General features: G+C 47.7%; 1 protein-coding gene across 1 annotated transcript in view; it reads left to right on the forward strand.

Moving 5' to 3' along the window:
* WAPL (WAPL cohesin release factor) overlaps window positions 1–16266 on the forward strand; it is a 136440-nt gene that overhangs the window by 49972 nt on the left and 70202 nt on the right. Inside the window, exon 3 of the mRNA XM_059729830.1 lies at window positions 2365–3411. Coding sequence (XP_059585813.1) covers window positions 2365–3411 — 1047 coding nt within the window. The remainder of the gene's footprint in view (window positions 1–2364; window positions 3412–16266) is intronic.

The raw sequence follows: 16266 nt of genomic DNA on the forward strand, positions 1-16266 counted from the left end.
GCAGGTCCTGTCAGACCAACCTGGTGGCCTTCTATAACCAGGTCACAAAAGCCTTGGATGCAGGTGTTGCGGTGGACATAGCCTTCCTGGACTTTAGGAAGGCCTTCAACATTGTCTCTCTCACCCCATCCTCATTAAAAAAATTAGGCATCTGTGGTGTCGATGCATACACAGTCAGATGGGTTGCAAATTGGCTGGAGGGCCGTACCCAGAGAGTGGTGGTGGACAGGTCATTTTTGACCTGGAGAGATGTGGGCAGTGGGGTTCTCCAGGGCTCGGTCCTCAGGCTCGCACTGTTCAATATCTTCATCGGTGATTTGGACGAGGGGTTGAAAAGCACCTTGTTCAAATTCGCAGATGATACTAAGATGTGGGGAGAAGTGAGCATGCTAGAAGAGAGGGACAGGCTACAACTAGATCTCGACAGGTTACAGAGGTGGGCGGATGAGAATAGGATGGATTTCAGTATGGACAAGTGCAAGGTGTTGCACCTGGGGAGGAAGACAGCAGCATACCTACAGGCTAGGGAACTCCCTTCTCATAAACGCAGAGGTAGAGAAGGATCTTAGAATCACTATTGATCCCAAGATGAACATGGGCTGCCAATGTGCGGACGCGGTCAGGAAGGCTAACCGCACTTGTCATGCATCCATAGATGCATCACGAGCAGGTCCAAGGAAGTGATCCTCCCGCTCTGTGCGACCTTGGTCAGGCCGCAGCTGGAGTAGTGGGTCCAATTCTGGGTGCCGCACTTCAGCAGGGATGGTGGACAGCATTGAGAGGGTCCAGAGGAGGGCCACTCGCATGATTGGGGGCAGCAGGACAGGCCCTATGAGGAGAGGCTATGGGACCTGAACCTGTTCAACCTCCACAAAAGAAGGCTGAGAGGGGATCTTGTGGCCGCCTACAAACTTGCCAAGGGGGACCAGCAGGCAATGGGAGAGTCCCTGTTCCCCCGAGCACTACCGGGGGTAACAAGGAACAAAAACCATAAGTTGACTGAGAGTAGAAGAGTAGATTCAGGCTAGATATCAGGAAGCACTACTTCACTGTCAGGGCGGCGAGGAGCTGGAACCAACTTCCAAGGGAAGTGGTGCTTGCCCCTGCCCTGGGGGTCTTCAAAAGGAGGGTAGACAGCCCCCTAGCTGGGGTCATTTGACCCCAGAATCCTTTCCTGCCCATGGCAGGGGGTCGGACTTCATGATCTGCTTAGGTCCCTTCCGACCCTACCAACTATAAAACTATGAGAGAGTTTAATGCATTTCCATCTATAAAATGATTAAAGAATGAGGGCTTAACTGGAGTCCTAAAACAAAATTACGTTCTCTTCAAGCCTTCAAGTCTCATGGCATTCGAATGTACGTTGAATTGAAAATATGCATCTGATTAATCAGGAAAAGTAAACCAATACTATATTAGGAAATTCTTGACCACCACAACAACAGTGTTGCTGCAGTTCTTGGTCATTTCTTGGCTTTATTTATGGCTTTCTATTAGTAGTTTAAATGACTTATTCTAGTACTAAACTGCATTCCTTTCCTTTTGGCATGTTTTTGTTTACTATATTTTACCTAAAGCATTTAGTTTTGTAATCTAGTACGTGATGTCAGTTGCCTAAAATTAAACCTTGGAAGTTCCACCTGTTCTCAAACTCTTTTGAGATGCCTGTTCGTCTTAATGAAAGCTTGACTTTTTAAGAACAAGTTAGGCTGCTAAAGACTAATATTTTCAAGGGACCAAATGAAGGTGGTGTGGGTGGGTGGGTGGGGTGTGCGTGTGTGTGTGTGGCTTGTTTTAGCTTTAGTTTTTGTCCCTCTATCCCCTCCCCAACCTAATTAGAAAGTGGTGTAGGATTATTCCTTTCTATAACCTGTGTTCCCTTACCATTCTTCATAAAGCTTTTTTGGTCTCTGTGTGCATAGATACTTGTATATAAATGCATTCCAAGTGAACGATATTTTGATTTTCATGTCAGAACTAAAGTTGAAATTGAGAGTTATTTACTTGATTTGGTATTTTTGCTTGCCCCACTCCCTCAATTGCTATAAATAGCTACCTGGTTACATTTAGGTGCTAATAGTTTTCAACGTTCAGAGAATGGAGTTAAGTTATTTTTAGTAACCCAAAAACTCATGATGTTGGATCTCAAAGATCTACGTGACAACGTTTAGGGAGTATTGGAATTCATACATATCCATGGATATGGATAACTTTATTGGTATTATTGATTTCATTGATATTAAGCATTGAAATGTGTTATGGTAAGATTGCTGACAGTTGGCCTACATATATGTTAGATGAATGATTATAATATGGTTCCATTTATATTGCTTCTGTATTCATCATTTCTCTCCTCTTTTATAGATAAAATGGAGAATTTTCATGAGGAAAATGAGAACAGTCACTTCATTTACAAGAATGCTGAAGACAGTAATAAAACCAGTGTCGAAACCATAGATGTTTCTGGGTACTACATTGAAACCAAGAACTTGCATGACTCATGGGACTCCCATATTGAGAAGAGTGCAGATTCTCTATCAGAAACATCTCAGATGAAGGGATCATTAAGAACTCATTCATATATATGGGATAATAATGATATTGAAGACGTGAGACCTGCAGAGTACATGTTAGATTTTGATAATGAACCTCTCCCAGACATGAAGAACAAGGATGAGGAATTTGATAAAGAAGATATGGAAAATCCAAAGGAAGCCATTAGCGAAGAACTTTTGCAAACTATTCCTAGACCAAGCAACTGCAGGACATATTGTAGATCCAACAAATCAAAGCCACAGGGGGCAACAAACTTTGATAGGCTAATGGATGGCACAAGTCAGTCTTTATCCAAAGCAAATGAGTCAAATAATGATGGTATGAATTCAGCAAGAAAAGTTGGTTTAAGTAGTGGGACCACTTTTAGAGGGCCAGTTGGACGGACTAGAGACTACACTGTTCTCCATCCATCTTGCTTGTCAGTTTGTAATGTTACTATACAGGATACGATGGAACGTATTGATGAATTTACCACAGCAGCTCCTACTGACTTGGGAGAAGCTGGGCGTTTAAGGAAAAAGGCAGACATTGCAACCACCAAGACTACAACCAGATTTCGACCAAGCAATACCAAATCCAAAAAAGATGTCAAACTGGAGTTTTTTGGGTTTGACGACCAAGACGAGGGAGGGGGAGATGAAGGTGGCTCTAAAAGCTCTGGGAGCTCCAATTATAAAATTAAATACTTTGGGTTTGATGACTTGAGTGAAAGTGAGGATGAAGATGATGACTGGCAGTTAGCAGAACGGAAAGCTAGCAAAAAGCGAAGTAGAACAGCTCCGTCCTGCTCACTGCAGGCCAGCTCTGATGAAAATGAGAATTGTTCCCAGGATAGTCAAATGAGTGCTAATACAGGTAAGCAGGGGTGTCTTGGAGTCTGTATATTCTTAATGTTTATATCATAATCTTAAATTGTTGTAATCCTCTTAAATTGCCCTTCTTAGCATCTTAAATTCCTGTGCTTGTTGTTGGTTCCTGATACTTCCTTAGTTACCACAGTAGAGGTTTTGGGGAGAGAGGTTTTAGGGAGCATGAAAGAATGACAGTGGAAGTCCTTTTGTTCTCCTTTGAATTGCTTGCCTAGCAACACCCCTGCCCTCTGAATACCAGAGGATCCTTGCTGTAGCTTCCAGTTTCAGTAGCTGAGGTGACATTTCTGTCCTCCTTGTACATATAAATAATAATATTGTTTACTTTTGGGGGCAGGATTTTAGGAGTACTTTCTGGTGTCCGGAAACTTGTGAAAACCAGACTGTGCTTCTGGTAATGTGTGGTCCAAATTGATAGCCCTCTGATCTGTCTCAAGTTGTTGAGTTCTTAGCAAGAGAGAAAGGGGTTAACTTTGGACAATTTAGTATGGTTAAAATGGGTTTCTGGGCAAGCAGTCTTAAAGGCTGTAATCCTTGAACATAAATTCCTTAACTTTGCTCTAAATGGATAGCATACAGACAGGCAGAGGATATATTCCTAAACACTACTGCTATTGTGACTTTCCCCACCTTTGTAACTTCAAACTTTGGAGTAGAAAGCATTTCTTTAGCCATTTATTTATGTAGCCAAAACTTGGGCTGTGTACACACACTCATATAATCTGGGAGAATTCTCCCAGGCTTGTTTTCTTGGTAGAAAAACTTACCTGGAGACAATCTGGACAGATATTCAAATGCTGAACTCTTCAAGTGCAGAGAGCAGCAGTGCTGATGCTTTGCAGCCAGAGTCGCCTGTGTATACACTTGGTGTGTTCTGCCTAGAGTCTACCTAGAGATGGATAACAGCAATGCACAGGGCAGCCCTGATTAGGTAATCCAGCCTGTCTCCCTGCAGCGCAGTGTAGGGATTTGGTGGGGAACATGTTCTGTTCCCTGCTCAGCTGAAGCAATAGACTCCGCCCAAGCCACATGTCTTGGGGAAGTGAGGAGGTGGTGGGAACAAAGCACCCTTGTATACTGAAGGACTGTCTTGTGGTTTCTCTCAAATCATTTGAATGTGGAACCATATATGGACAACAGACATTTGCTGCCCTGGGAGAAACTCTTCTCAGAGTGATTTAACCCTGGTTGTTCTTGGGTTATTTTTCTCCTGGAGTGACCATTTTTGCTCTGACAGCAAAATCCTGAACTTCTGTACACTCATGGTTTCTGCTGGGAGAACAGTGATTATCCCATGAAAAACTGAATGTCTCTATGTGGCCATGGTTGCCAAGGCTTTGATAAATATTTAGTGTAAATAAGTTATACTTTAAAAAATATGCATTTTTTTTTAATTCTTTTCTGGTGACTTGTGGTTGGTTGAAAGATTTTAATGCTATTCATCTCACAAAACAAAAACATTTTCTATAGGAAGAAACATCAAGGTCATTCAGTTGGATTTCTGGCTGTTCCTTAGTGTTGAAGAACCTTTAGTTAAAGGTGCATGATATCTGTTAATGTAGGGATGTCAGAATTGTTTGGGGCCCTGGGCTGGATCTGGACCATGTGGATCCTGCTGGTGCAGATCCAACCTCGGACATGTGTTACTACCTCATCGGCCACTAGGGTGGCGATGGCTCTGGCAGAGGCGGTGGAGTGCAGCGCAGTGTGCCGATAGCTGTCATGCTCACTGCTGATAGCCTTACCTAACAAGGTGAAAGGATACAACTTTTGGGCCCCCTAGTGGACCAGACTCTGTGGGCTGATATGGCCCATGGGCTGCAAGTTCAACACCCCTGTGTTAACGTATACAGGCAGCCTTCAGACTTACAATGCAGTTGGTTCCTGAAAACAGCGTCTTAAGTTGAGATGTCTGCTTCAGGCAGGCAGCAGGAACTATGGCGAATTTTTGGGTGCCTGCAGCCCCCACTCCGCTGCCCACCCTGCTCTGATCTTGGAGCACACACTCCTCCATGCCCTTCTGCCAGTTGTCTAGCCGGGGCAGGATGAGCATGGGGCAAAGCCGCTGTGCTGCTTTTGAACAGCGGTGCGCAGTGGCAGGAGCCACCTCTTCTCCCACCCCATCCCTCAGCTGAGCCACAGCTTTGAGGGCATGGGTGGGGTGGGCAGCAGAGCTGGGGCAATGGAGGGGCTGCAGCCACCTGAGAATTGGCTGTAGCCTGTGCAACCTGGTGCAGCCCCAGTCCCACCTGCCCCACCTTGCACAGATCTGGGGGCACATACTCCCCTCCCAGAGCAGCGGTGGGAACCACTGGTCCAGTTGCCAGGTGAGCAGCACGCAGCAGTAGGAGCTGCAACTCGTGCCTCCCCGCACCCGCCTGGCTCTGGCCAGGTAGCGTTTGCCCCAGTCCCTCCCTCCCCACAGGAGGCGTTGATCTGCCCCCCTCCACCCTGCGCCCCTTCTTTTCCCCCTCCCCTTCCACCACTTACCAGCTGCACACAGTATCAACCATCATAAAGACAAAACACATGTTGGAACGTCGAAAAAGGGTGTAAATTTATAAACATCATAAGTGACATTTCTCGCAACTCAAAGTCGTAAGTTGAGGACTGCTTGTATTGTAGTGGGCTTTAAAAGAACTGTATTCAATGACTTCTGCTTTATAACTCTCAACCATTGACCCCCAATGGTTGTTAATTATGATATGGTTTTCTAGCCTGTTTAGCAATTCAGTCTAACTGTGGCAGGGGTGGGCAATTATTTCGAGCAGAGGGCTGCTTAGCAACGTTTGGTGTTTGACTACCTGAGCAATAGCGATCATTGCCTACTGGAATTCACCATCCAGCGCAGAGTGTCGAAGGCCTGCAGCAAGGCAGCAGCCCTAGACTTCAGGAGGGTGGATTTCAATGAGGTAAGGAGACTATTCAGGGAGGTACTAAGGTCCTGGAGGGGAGGGGAGTTGGGAGTCCAAGAAGAGTGGTTGTTCCTTAAGGAGACGATCCTCCAAGCCCAAAGGGTGACAATCCCCATGCGGATCAAAGGGGGCAGGAGTGCTCAAAAACCCCCATGGCTCACCAAAAGCATCCGGGAATGTCTCAGAGCCAAAAAGGAGGAGTACACCCAATGGAAGGGAGGGGCCATCACCAAGGAGGATTATACCTCTGCTGCTCAGGGTTGTAGGGGGGCTGTTAGGAAGGCTAAGGCATAGATGGAACTGGGACTAGTGACACGGATCAAAGATAACAAGAAGTCCTTTTTTAAATACATAAGGCTAAAAAGAAGGTACCAAGTAACATGGGGCCTCTGCAGGATGTGCTTGGTAATCTGGTGGTCGCACCAGATGACAAAGCTAATCTCTTTTACAGATTCTTTTCTTCCATTTTTCTGAGCAGGGACAGGGACATATTCCCCCTCCCCCCCCCCCCCCCCCCAACTGGGAATCTGGACAGACCCAGGGAAGACACAGCCAGGCCCAGGGTCAGTAAGGACCTAGTCAAGGAACTTCTGGAGGGACTAGATGTGTTCAAATCAGCAGCTTCTGATGATCTCCACCCCAGAGTGCTTAGGGAACTGGCAGAGGTCATTGCAAGACCCCAGCACAGCTTTACGAGCACTCATGGTGCTCTGGCGAGGTTCCAGAGGACTGGAAAAGGCCCAATGTGGTCCCCATTTTCAAAAAAGGGAGGAAGGAGGACCCTGGTAACTATAGGCCCATTAGTCTTACCTTGGTCCTGGGGAAGCTCTTTGAGAAAATTATCCAGGAGCACATCTGCAAGGGACCAGCAGGGGAGGTTATGCTTAGGGGCAATCGACATGGGTTCATTAGAGGCATGTCCTTGGTTGTCTTCTACAACCAGGTCACAAAATCCTTGAATGCAGGTGTCACAGTGAACGTAGTCTTTTTGGACTTTAGGAAGGCCTTTGACACTGTCTTTCACCCTGCTGTCATTAAAAAAAATTAGGCAGCTGTGGTGTTGATGCCTGCACAGTCAAATGGGTCGAAAATTGGCTGGAGGGCCACACCCAGAGAGTGGTGGTGGATTGGTCATTTTCAACCTGGAGGGACATGGGCAGTGGCGTCCCCCAGGGCTCGGTCCTCAGGCCTGCACTTAATCAGCGATTTGGATGAGGGGGGGTGAAAAGCACCTTGTTCAAGTTCGCAGATGACACTAAGATGTGGGGAGAAGTGAGCACGCTAGAAGAGAGGGACAGGCTACAACTAGATCTCGACAGGTTACAGAGGTGGGTGGATGAGAATAGGATGGATTTCAATACAGACAAGTGCAGGGTGTTGAACCTGAGGAGGAAGAACCAGCAGCATACCTACAGGCTGGGGAACTCCCTTCTCATCAGCACAGAGGCAGGAAAGGATCTTGGAATCACTATTGATCCCAAAATGAACATGGGCTGCCAATGTGGGGACGTGGTCAGGAAGGCTAACCGCACTTTGTCATGCATCCATAGATGCATCACGAGCAGGTCCAAGGAGGTGATCCTCCCCCTCTATGCGACATTGATCAGGCCGTGGTTGGAGTACTGGGTCCAGTTCTGGGCGCCGCACTTCAGCAGGGATGGTGGACAGCATTGAGAGGGTCCAGAGGAGGGCCACTCGCATGATTGGGGGCAGCAGGGCAGGCCCTATGAGGAGAGGCTATGGGACCTGAACCTGTTCAGCCTCCACAAAAGAAGGCTGAGAGAGGATCTGGTGGCCGCTTACAAACTTGCCAAGGGGGACCAGCAGGCAATGAGAGTCCCTGTTCCCCCGTGCACTACCAGGGGTAACAAGGAATAACGTCCATAAGCTGACTGAGTAGATTCAGGCTAGACATCAGGAGGCACTACTTCACTGTCAAGACGGCAAGGAGCTGGAACCAACTTCCAAGGGAGGTGGTGTTTGCCCCTACCCTGGGGGTCTTCAAAAGGAGGTTAGACAATCACCTAGCTGGTGCCGTTTGACCCTAGCATCCTTTCCTGCCCGTGGCAGGGGGTCGAAATTGATGATCTGCTTAAGTCCCTTCCGACCCTACCAACTATGAAACTATGAGCTGTCGAGGGTTGCATGGGTAGCCCCGTCCCCTAACTGCCATCTTGGGACCAGAAGTCCCACCCCTAACCTCTGACCTTTGCCACCAGAAGTCTCTCCCTTTGACACCTGGAAATACTCCTTTTGGGAAGGGAGAGTTGCCATCTTAGAACCAGAAAAAAACAATTCCTATACTAAAAATCAAACACCTACTATAACATTTTATTACAGAAAATATTTTTGTCATGACTTGTATTTGCGTACTGTATGTAGTGGGGATTGCATCATTCAAAAATACGTTCTTAGTCTTTTATGTTGTGGGGAGGTATGGTGGATAGGGTGTGGGGGGAGTTTGTAAGGGGATATGGCTGTGTGGGGGGTATAGGCTATGTTGGGGAGTTGTGTGGCATGTGGGAGTGTGGAACACACAATGCAGGCAAGGGGTGTGTGTGTGTGTGTGTGTGTGTGGTTTGTGGGATGTGAGAGAGGGTGGGAGGGGTGTGGGGACACCTCCCCCCCCCCCCCCCGCGCTTCACTCCCCCCCATGGCACAGCAGCAGGTAGGGGCACTGGTGCCTGGCTCTGGCCAGCACTGCATGTCACAGCAAGGAATGCAGCCCCCACCGGGCTGTTCTTTTTTTTCCCCAGTGCTCCTCGCATTCCTGGGTGCAGAGGACAGAAGCCCCAGGTACTGAAGCTGGCTGCTTTCCCTGCCCCAGCCTATTCCAGTGCCTGGGGCTTCCCTCCTGTGCCCCGTGAGTGCCAGGGAAAGAAGTGGGATGGCGGGAGCTACACTCCTCACAGCGCTGGCTGGAGCCAGGCACCAGCATTGAGCAGAGTGCTCCCGCGCCCACTCTCCTCTCCGCTACTGCTGTCCCCTCTGCCTGTCGGGGTGCACACCATGGGGGGGAGAAAGTATGGGAGGGTTTCCCATACCTTTCCCCCCTCATACCCACATCTGCCCACCTGAGCTCCGTGCTACTGCCACCCCCCTAGGCAAGGGCTTTGTGCTGCAGCCAGCCCTATGCTGCACAGTCCCACCCAGCTGTAGCCCCGCCCCTGCCCCCAGCTTTCCTACCTCCTGCCTGGAAGGAGCAGGACACTGGGGAAGCCTGCAGCAGCAGTCCCACCTGGTGGTAGTGGGGCCTACCCTTCCACCCGAAAGGGTGGGAATGAGGCTGTAGAAAAGTAGGGGGAGTGGGAGGAGGAAAGTCTATGCTCACTCCCTTCCCTTTAGTATCTGGAAGGCAAGCGGCCCCAACCATTAAGGGGTAGGCCACAGGAGCGGCTGAAACAGGGCAACTGCAGGGCCTGCTCAGAGATGGCAAACAAAAGAAGCCTAGCCAGGTCTGGGAGTGTAAAAAGAACTAAACCCTTACCTGCAGAGTGCTCTCAAGGAGAGGAGAGAAGTATCCCAGCAGGGAAAGCCAGTGTTGCAGGGCACCCCAGGAGAACATAGAGCCGGTCCGACCCCCTTAAGGGTTCCCACTGGGAAACAACCTCTAGAAAGGGAAAGCCCTATGTGGAAACACTAAGATGGGGCTGCAGCAGCCCAGGCTGTTTATAACTTCAGGGGAGGAGTCACTTGATTTTAACTCATCCCAGGTGTCTCCCCTCAATACAGCACAGATGAGCTACAATGGGGACCAGAAACCAGTGTTGATAGGCTGGGAGGACAGGGCAGAAAGCCCAAAAGGACACAAGCAGTAGTGAGAAAGGAAACCCTGCACCAGAGAGCAAGAGAGGCCAAGTGTGAGGAATACTCCTGCCCATGTTTTTGCATTTTTGTTTCTAATGGACTGCAGAGGCTTCCTGGGAATCATCCAGGAAGGTACTGAGAGACATTCTTATCTGTGACGCCTTAACAGCAGGAGCCTGTACTTAAGCCAAGAGGACTGTGGTGGGGTAACTGGGGTTGGAGAAGTCCCCTGTAAGACCTGTGAGGCTCTGTTACAGGCCATAACTGATTATTTGGGATTTTTGGACACAGCCCTGACGGCGGAGCTGGTTTTTCCTTCTAGGGGAGAGAATTCTCCAATTATTACCATCAAGTCATGGCAGGCGACTGCCCTGAGAGGGTAGAGTACCACTTTAGGGGTGCACGGTGCTGGTCAAGCAATATACAAGGGGACTTGTCCACAGAGGTATAATAGGATATACTGGGGGCAGATGTAGGCACCTTGCTCCTACCCTTGCGGGTAGAAGGGCTGGGTGGGGTACAGTTCATTGGGGGGGTGCTGCGGGCCAAATGGAAGTGCCAGGCAGGTCGTATTTTACCCTCCCCAAACTATGGCGTTCCTTTTTAAAGTACGTGCATATTCTTCCTCCTAACCAGCTGCTGATTATTGAGTCCAGTTACTACTATAGGAAATGTACTTATGCAGAGTGCTGTTGGGATGCTAATCTAGGGGAGAATTCTGAGTAGTGTCTTTTTCAGTTGTAGATAGGATTTAGTATTGTATTTTTCCCCTTTTTTGGTAGCTGTGTGTTTGATTTTTAAAAAAATATCATTCCATAAGGTAGTTCTTGTAAATCTGCCATGCCAGTGTCTTCCTCAGGAAAATTTTTAATGGAATAGATTTTGTTTTTCACTTAGTAAAATCTTTCTTGCTTCTTTGTTACATTTTATCAATTCCAACTTCTTCATCCTAACAATTCAAGATGTAATCTTCATTGCTTGAAATGACATCCAAATGAGAATTTGTAGGCAATGATATAGATCAGATTAAACTAAAGAATAGCTGGTTCTGTTTAGATTTCTAAATGTATTCATAGATTTCTAGAGCCGGAAGGGACCTGGTAGATCATTGGGTCCGACCCCTTGCTCCAGGCAAGAAAGAGCGCCCCAGCCAGATGCCTGTCTAATCTCCTCTTGAACACCTCCAGGGTAGGGGAAAGCACCACCTCCCTTGGAAGCCCATTCCATATTTTGGCAACCCTTACCATAAAGAATTTCTTCCTTATGTCCAATCTAAATCTGTTCTCCTTCAGTTTGTGGCCATTATTTCTGTAACCCCGAGGGGTGCCCTGGTAAACAGAGGGTCCCCTATTCCCTGCTGCCCCCTCCCCCCCCCCCCCCCCCCCCCAGTGAGTTTATAGGTAGCCACAAGATTGCCTCTCAGTCTTCTTTTGCAGAGGCTAAAGAGATTCAGATCCCTCAGTCTGTCTTCATAGGGTCTTACCTGCAGGCCCTCAACCATATGAGTAGCCCTCCTCTGAACCCTCTCAAGGTTATCCACATCCCTCTTGAAGTATGGTGCCCAAAACTGGGCACAGTACTCCATTTGCAGCCTCACTAGTGCCGCATAGGGGGGAATTATCACTTCCCTAGACCTGCTTGTGATGCTCCTGCTGATGCAAGAAAGAGTGCAGTTAGCCTTGCTTATTACCTCATCACACTGGTGACTCATGTTCATTTTTGCATCAACCAGGACTCTGAGATCTCTTTCCACTGTTGTTGTACTCAGAATGGTATCCCCCAGTCTACAGGAGTGTTGTAGATTCTTTCTCCCCAGGTTCAGCACCTTGCATTTATCCTTGTTGAATTACTCTGATCTGCCCACTTCCCCAGTCTGTCCAAATCTGCCTGAATGTGCTCCCTGCCCTCCAGTGTGTTAACTATGCCCCATAGTTTAGTGTCGTCTGCAAATTTGGACAAAGTGCTTTCAACACCATCATCCAAATCGCTGATGAAAATATTAAATAGTACTGTTCCAAGGACAGAGCCTTGGGGAACACCACTGCCCTCTAGGGAGAAACCGACCCATCCACCACCACTCTCTGGGTGCGTCCCATAAGCCAGTTTTTCACCCACCTTACTGTGAAGAAAATCCACATCACAGCTACTCTGTTTGCTCATAAGTATTGGGCACAACACTGTGTCAAAAGCCTTTTTAAAATTCAGGTAAATAATATCTACTTCGTCCCCGGCATCTAAACACTTTGTGACCTCATCATAAAAAGAGACCAGGTTAGTCAGGCAGGATCTGCCTGCTATAAACCCATGCTGGTTACTTACCTCTCACCACTGTGTTACCTGCCTACCCCCTGGAATTGTGATCCTTTATGATTTTTTCTAAGGTCTTGCCAAGAATAGAGGTGAGGATAACTGGCCAATAGTTACTCAGGTCCTCCTTCCCCCCCCCCCCCCCCCTTCTTGAAGATAGGGACCACATTGGCCCTTTTCCAATCCTCCGAGACCTGTCCCAAGTGCTATGAGTGCTCAAACAGTTGCGTCAGTGGTTCTGCTATGTCATCGGCCAATTCCTTTAGTACCCTTGGGTGAAGATCGTCGGGGCCTGCCAACTTAAATACGTCTAACCCTTCCTAGTTCCCCTTTACTAAGTTAGTGCTAACCGTTGGTGGATTGATATTATTCTCGCTCCAGACTAAAGATTCATTGCGAGGTGCATTTGTATCCGTGTCCGGGAAAACAGAAGAAAGAGATTATTTAAGAGCTCCGCTTTTTCCATCCTATCAGTTATGAGTTGCCCAAGTCCATTCTGTAGTGGCCCCATGTTACCCTGCACCTTCTTCCTGCTCCCTATGTACTTAAAGAAGGATTTTTTGTTATTCTTAACCTTTGTTGCCAACTCAAGTTCTGTATCTGCTTTCTCACTGCTTCCCTGCAGCGCGAGCCAAGCAGGTATACTCCTCCTTGGTGGCTGCCCCCTGCTTCCACAGCCTGTAGGCCTCTTTTTTCCTCTGGAGGCTCTCCTGGATTTCCCTGCTCAGCCAAGAAGGTTTTTTCGCTCTTTTTGCCTCCCTTTTGCTTGTACTGGGATGGTGTCCCTCTGTGCCTGTAAGATCAGTCCCTTGAGGAACTCCCACCCTTCTTGGACTCCCATCTCACAGATGTGATTACCCCTAAGTCCCATCCTAACCAATCTCCTGAGCTCATTGACATTGGCCTTCCAGAAGTCTAGTGCTACTGCCCTACTATTTGTCTCTCCCACCTTACGCCAGATAGTGAATCCTATCAACTGGTGGTCACTGTTACCAAATTTGCCCATTACTTTGGGGTGTGCTCATTTATTAGGGATAGTTTCTAGGGTCTTGGTGATTCTGTCAATGTGCTGCTTGTGTTACTATACAGAGCTGTATTTCTCCCTTCTGCAAGCCCTCACCCCCAGTGGAGCTATCTTGAAGGATTCAATCTCAATGGGACTGGGTTCCTCCAGTTACCAAATCAGTCATACACACAAACACACACAAATTAACGTGACACGCCTGACCTGGCCGGGCTGATCAGCATGGACAGGATGACACCCTCATATGCCAAGAATCATTTCATAAGAGCAACAATAAAATGCAGTCAGACACAGGCACACAGGTAAACAGAATCCCTCTGAATCTGGCTGGGTGTCCAGCTGACACCCTCATGGGCCAGCATTCAGTTCATAAGGGCACGTCTGAGTCAAACTGGGTCAATCAGCCTGCACAAGCTGATCCCCTTATGTGTTTCAAACTCCGCACGTCCCAATCTTTGGCCTCTTGATGAGCAGACCCCACAATAATTTTGGGCTTCACAGGGATCTTTAGCATAGGTAAAAGAAGCGTTGCTGCAGAGCACGGGAGAAAGAGAAGCAGAGAAGGAAAAATATACCCAACTACTACCAGTTTGCCTATAAAAGTTATTTATTGCTAAGCATATGAAATATATAATAGTACTAGTAGTAATAGACATGCAAAAGAAAAACAAACACAAACAATGACAATACTACCCTGGTTTCACTAAGTATTTGGGGAAAATTAGCTCAAGCTCTACTGATACAGTTCAGGTTCAGAAGTTTATGCCTAGAAAGAAGAGAGAGAGCACTGGGATCTCACCTAGTCCAAGATACTCAGGCTGCAAAGCTGACAGGCACAGTCTGTAGCACAATCCTTGGAGAGAGAGACGATCTGTTCTTCCAGCACCCCAAGAACGACAGGGGATGGTGTCAGCACAGGAGTTTTCTTCTTCTTTCCTTTTCCTCTCCTTCTCCTTTCCTCCTTCTTCTTTTTCTTGAAGCGCACGCACTTTTTACAGATTTTTATACCCTCAGTTCAGCTGCTTTGAAGCACCCTTAGTAGTGTAAATCATTGTCTTTTCTATTGACAAGGGGTTATCTGGTTTGGAACATCTCAAGAAACTGATTGATAATCAGGAAACACTTAAGATTAGGGAGGAACCCAAATACTTGGGAGCCAGCTTGAAATTCCTATGGATGGCAGATATACTGATGGGATATCTCATGGTTTCTTCAGGAACAATAGATAGCTTGCAGCATCAGGGTTTTGGATTTTTACTTGTTGTGCACAAGCCTCAGCTTAGCATGACTTTTCCAGATTTTACTATAGTCTTTTAACAGACTTAAGACAATTATTGGGGTGCTCATAACCTTTTGTGGAGAGGACTCCCACCAGTCATCTCGGGAAAAGTATGACAACACCTGGGATTAGGGCTCCAGCAGGCTGGAGGCTGTGATGAACCCTTAACCATTGTTCAAATGTTGCCCATACCCCCTCTGACTCGGTCTCTTGCCTCAGCATTCCCTAACCCGGCAACCGAGTTTTAGTCAATCAAGTTTAAATAGGCCTCCCACAGTGGGACCGGGGAACGTACGGCCCGAGATGCCTATTAAACTTAGAGGTGTGTGTGTGTGTCTTGGGAGGGGGGGGGGGAAGTCCTTAGTAAATCCAGATTAGAACTGGTCTGATAAATGCTGAGCTGGGTGTGTGTGAACATGGGTTGATTAACATTTGAAGCACAGATTCCCCATCATGCAGTGCTCCCTTGCTTCTCTGGTCCCAGAATTCACTGCGGTCTCTGCTTCAGGTTTTCTGTTCTTCCATCTCTCATGTAAATGAATGGTCATCTGGTTCCATCTCGGATGCAAATGAGACCTAGGGCAGTTGGTTCACTCTTGTCACCCTTATCTGGAGGGTCTTAGGTGTGTCTCTCACTGCATCTTAATTAGTTTCGTTTAGGTAGAGGAGGGGGGGGGTGAGTCCTTTGTGAGTCAGACAGACTGCATCCTGTGCCAGGGTTGCCCAAGAATACAGAGCTGAGGCGTAACAGTCACTATCCTCTAGGTTACCTTGTACCTGTAGCTCCCCTACCAAGTCCTCCCCTGAGGACAGCACCAAGTCAAGTAAGGCATCTCCCCTAGTGGGACTGCATACCTCTTGTGTTAGATGCAGGTCCTTTAGGCAGCTTTAGAACTTGTGTGAATAGGCAGACGTAGCCAACTGTTCCTTCCGGCAGATGTCTGGGTAATTTAGGTCACTCATGACAACTAGGTCTTTTGAGCGTACTGCCTTTGAGAACTGTTTTGACAATTCTAGGTCTAACTCTTCCCCACTACCAAATCCTTTTCTCCCCTACCCCCTTGTAAGCTGACCCATAGGACTTCGATTTGCCTGTCTTCTGTCCCCATCTTTATTACAGAGGATATATAATGTTCCCTAACATATAGAGCAGTGCCCCCCCCACCCACTTTTTCCCCAGTCTATCCTGCCTGTATAGCCTGTAGCCTTCAAAGGCCACTGCCCAGTCATAGGTAGGGTCCCACCAGGTTTCTGTTAGACCAACCAGGTCGAGATCTTTGTCTGCAAATAGGAGTGCAAGTTCCTCCTGTTTGTTTCCCATGGTTCTAGAATTAGTATAGAGACACCTAAGCCCCTTAATAGGTGCCCTTAATATTCCCCTATCCTGATTCTTAGTGGGCCCCTTAGTACTTACCTTATCATTTCCAGCATGCGGTTTGTGGCATGTCCTACCCGATCTCATCCTGAACTCGGCACCCCCATCCCCTGACGAAGCTAGTTTAAAGCTCT

This window comes from Alligator mississippiensis, chromosome 6 (assembly GCF_030867095.1).
Source record: "Alligator mississippiensis isolate rAllMis1 chromosome 6, rAllMis1, whole genome shotgun sequence".
NCBI classification, from domain to species: Eukaryota; Metazoa; Chordata; order Crocodylia; family Alligatoridae; genus Alligator; species Alligator mississippiensis.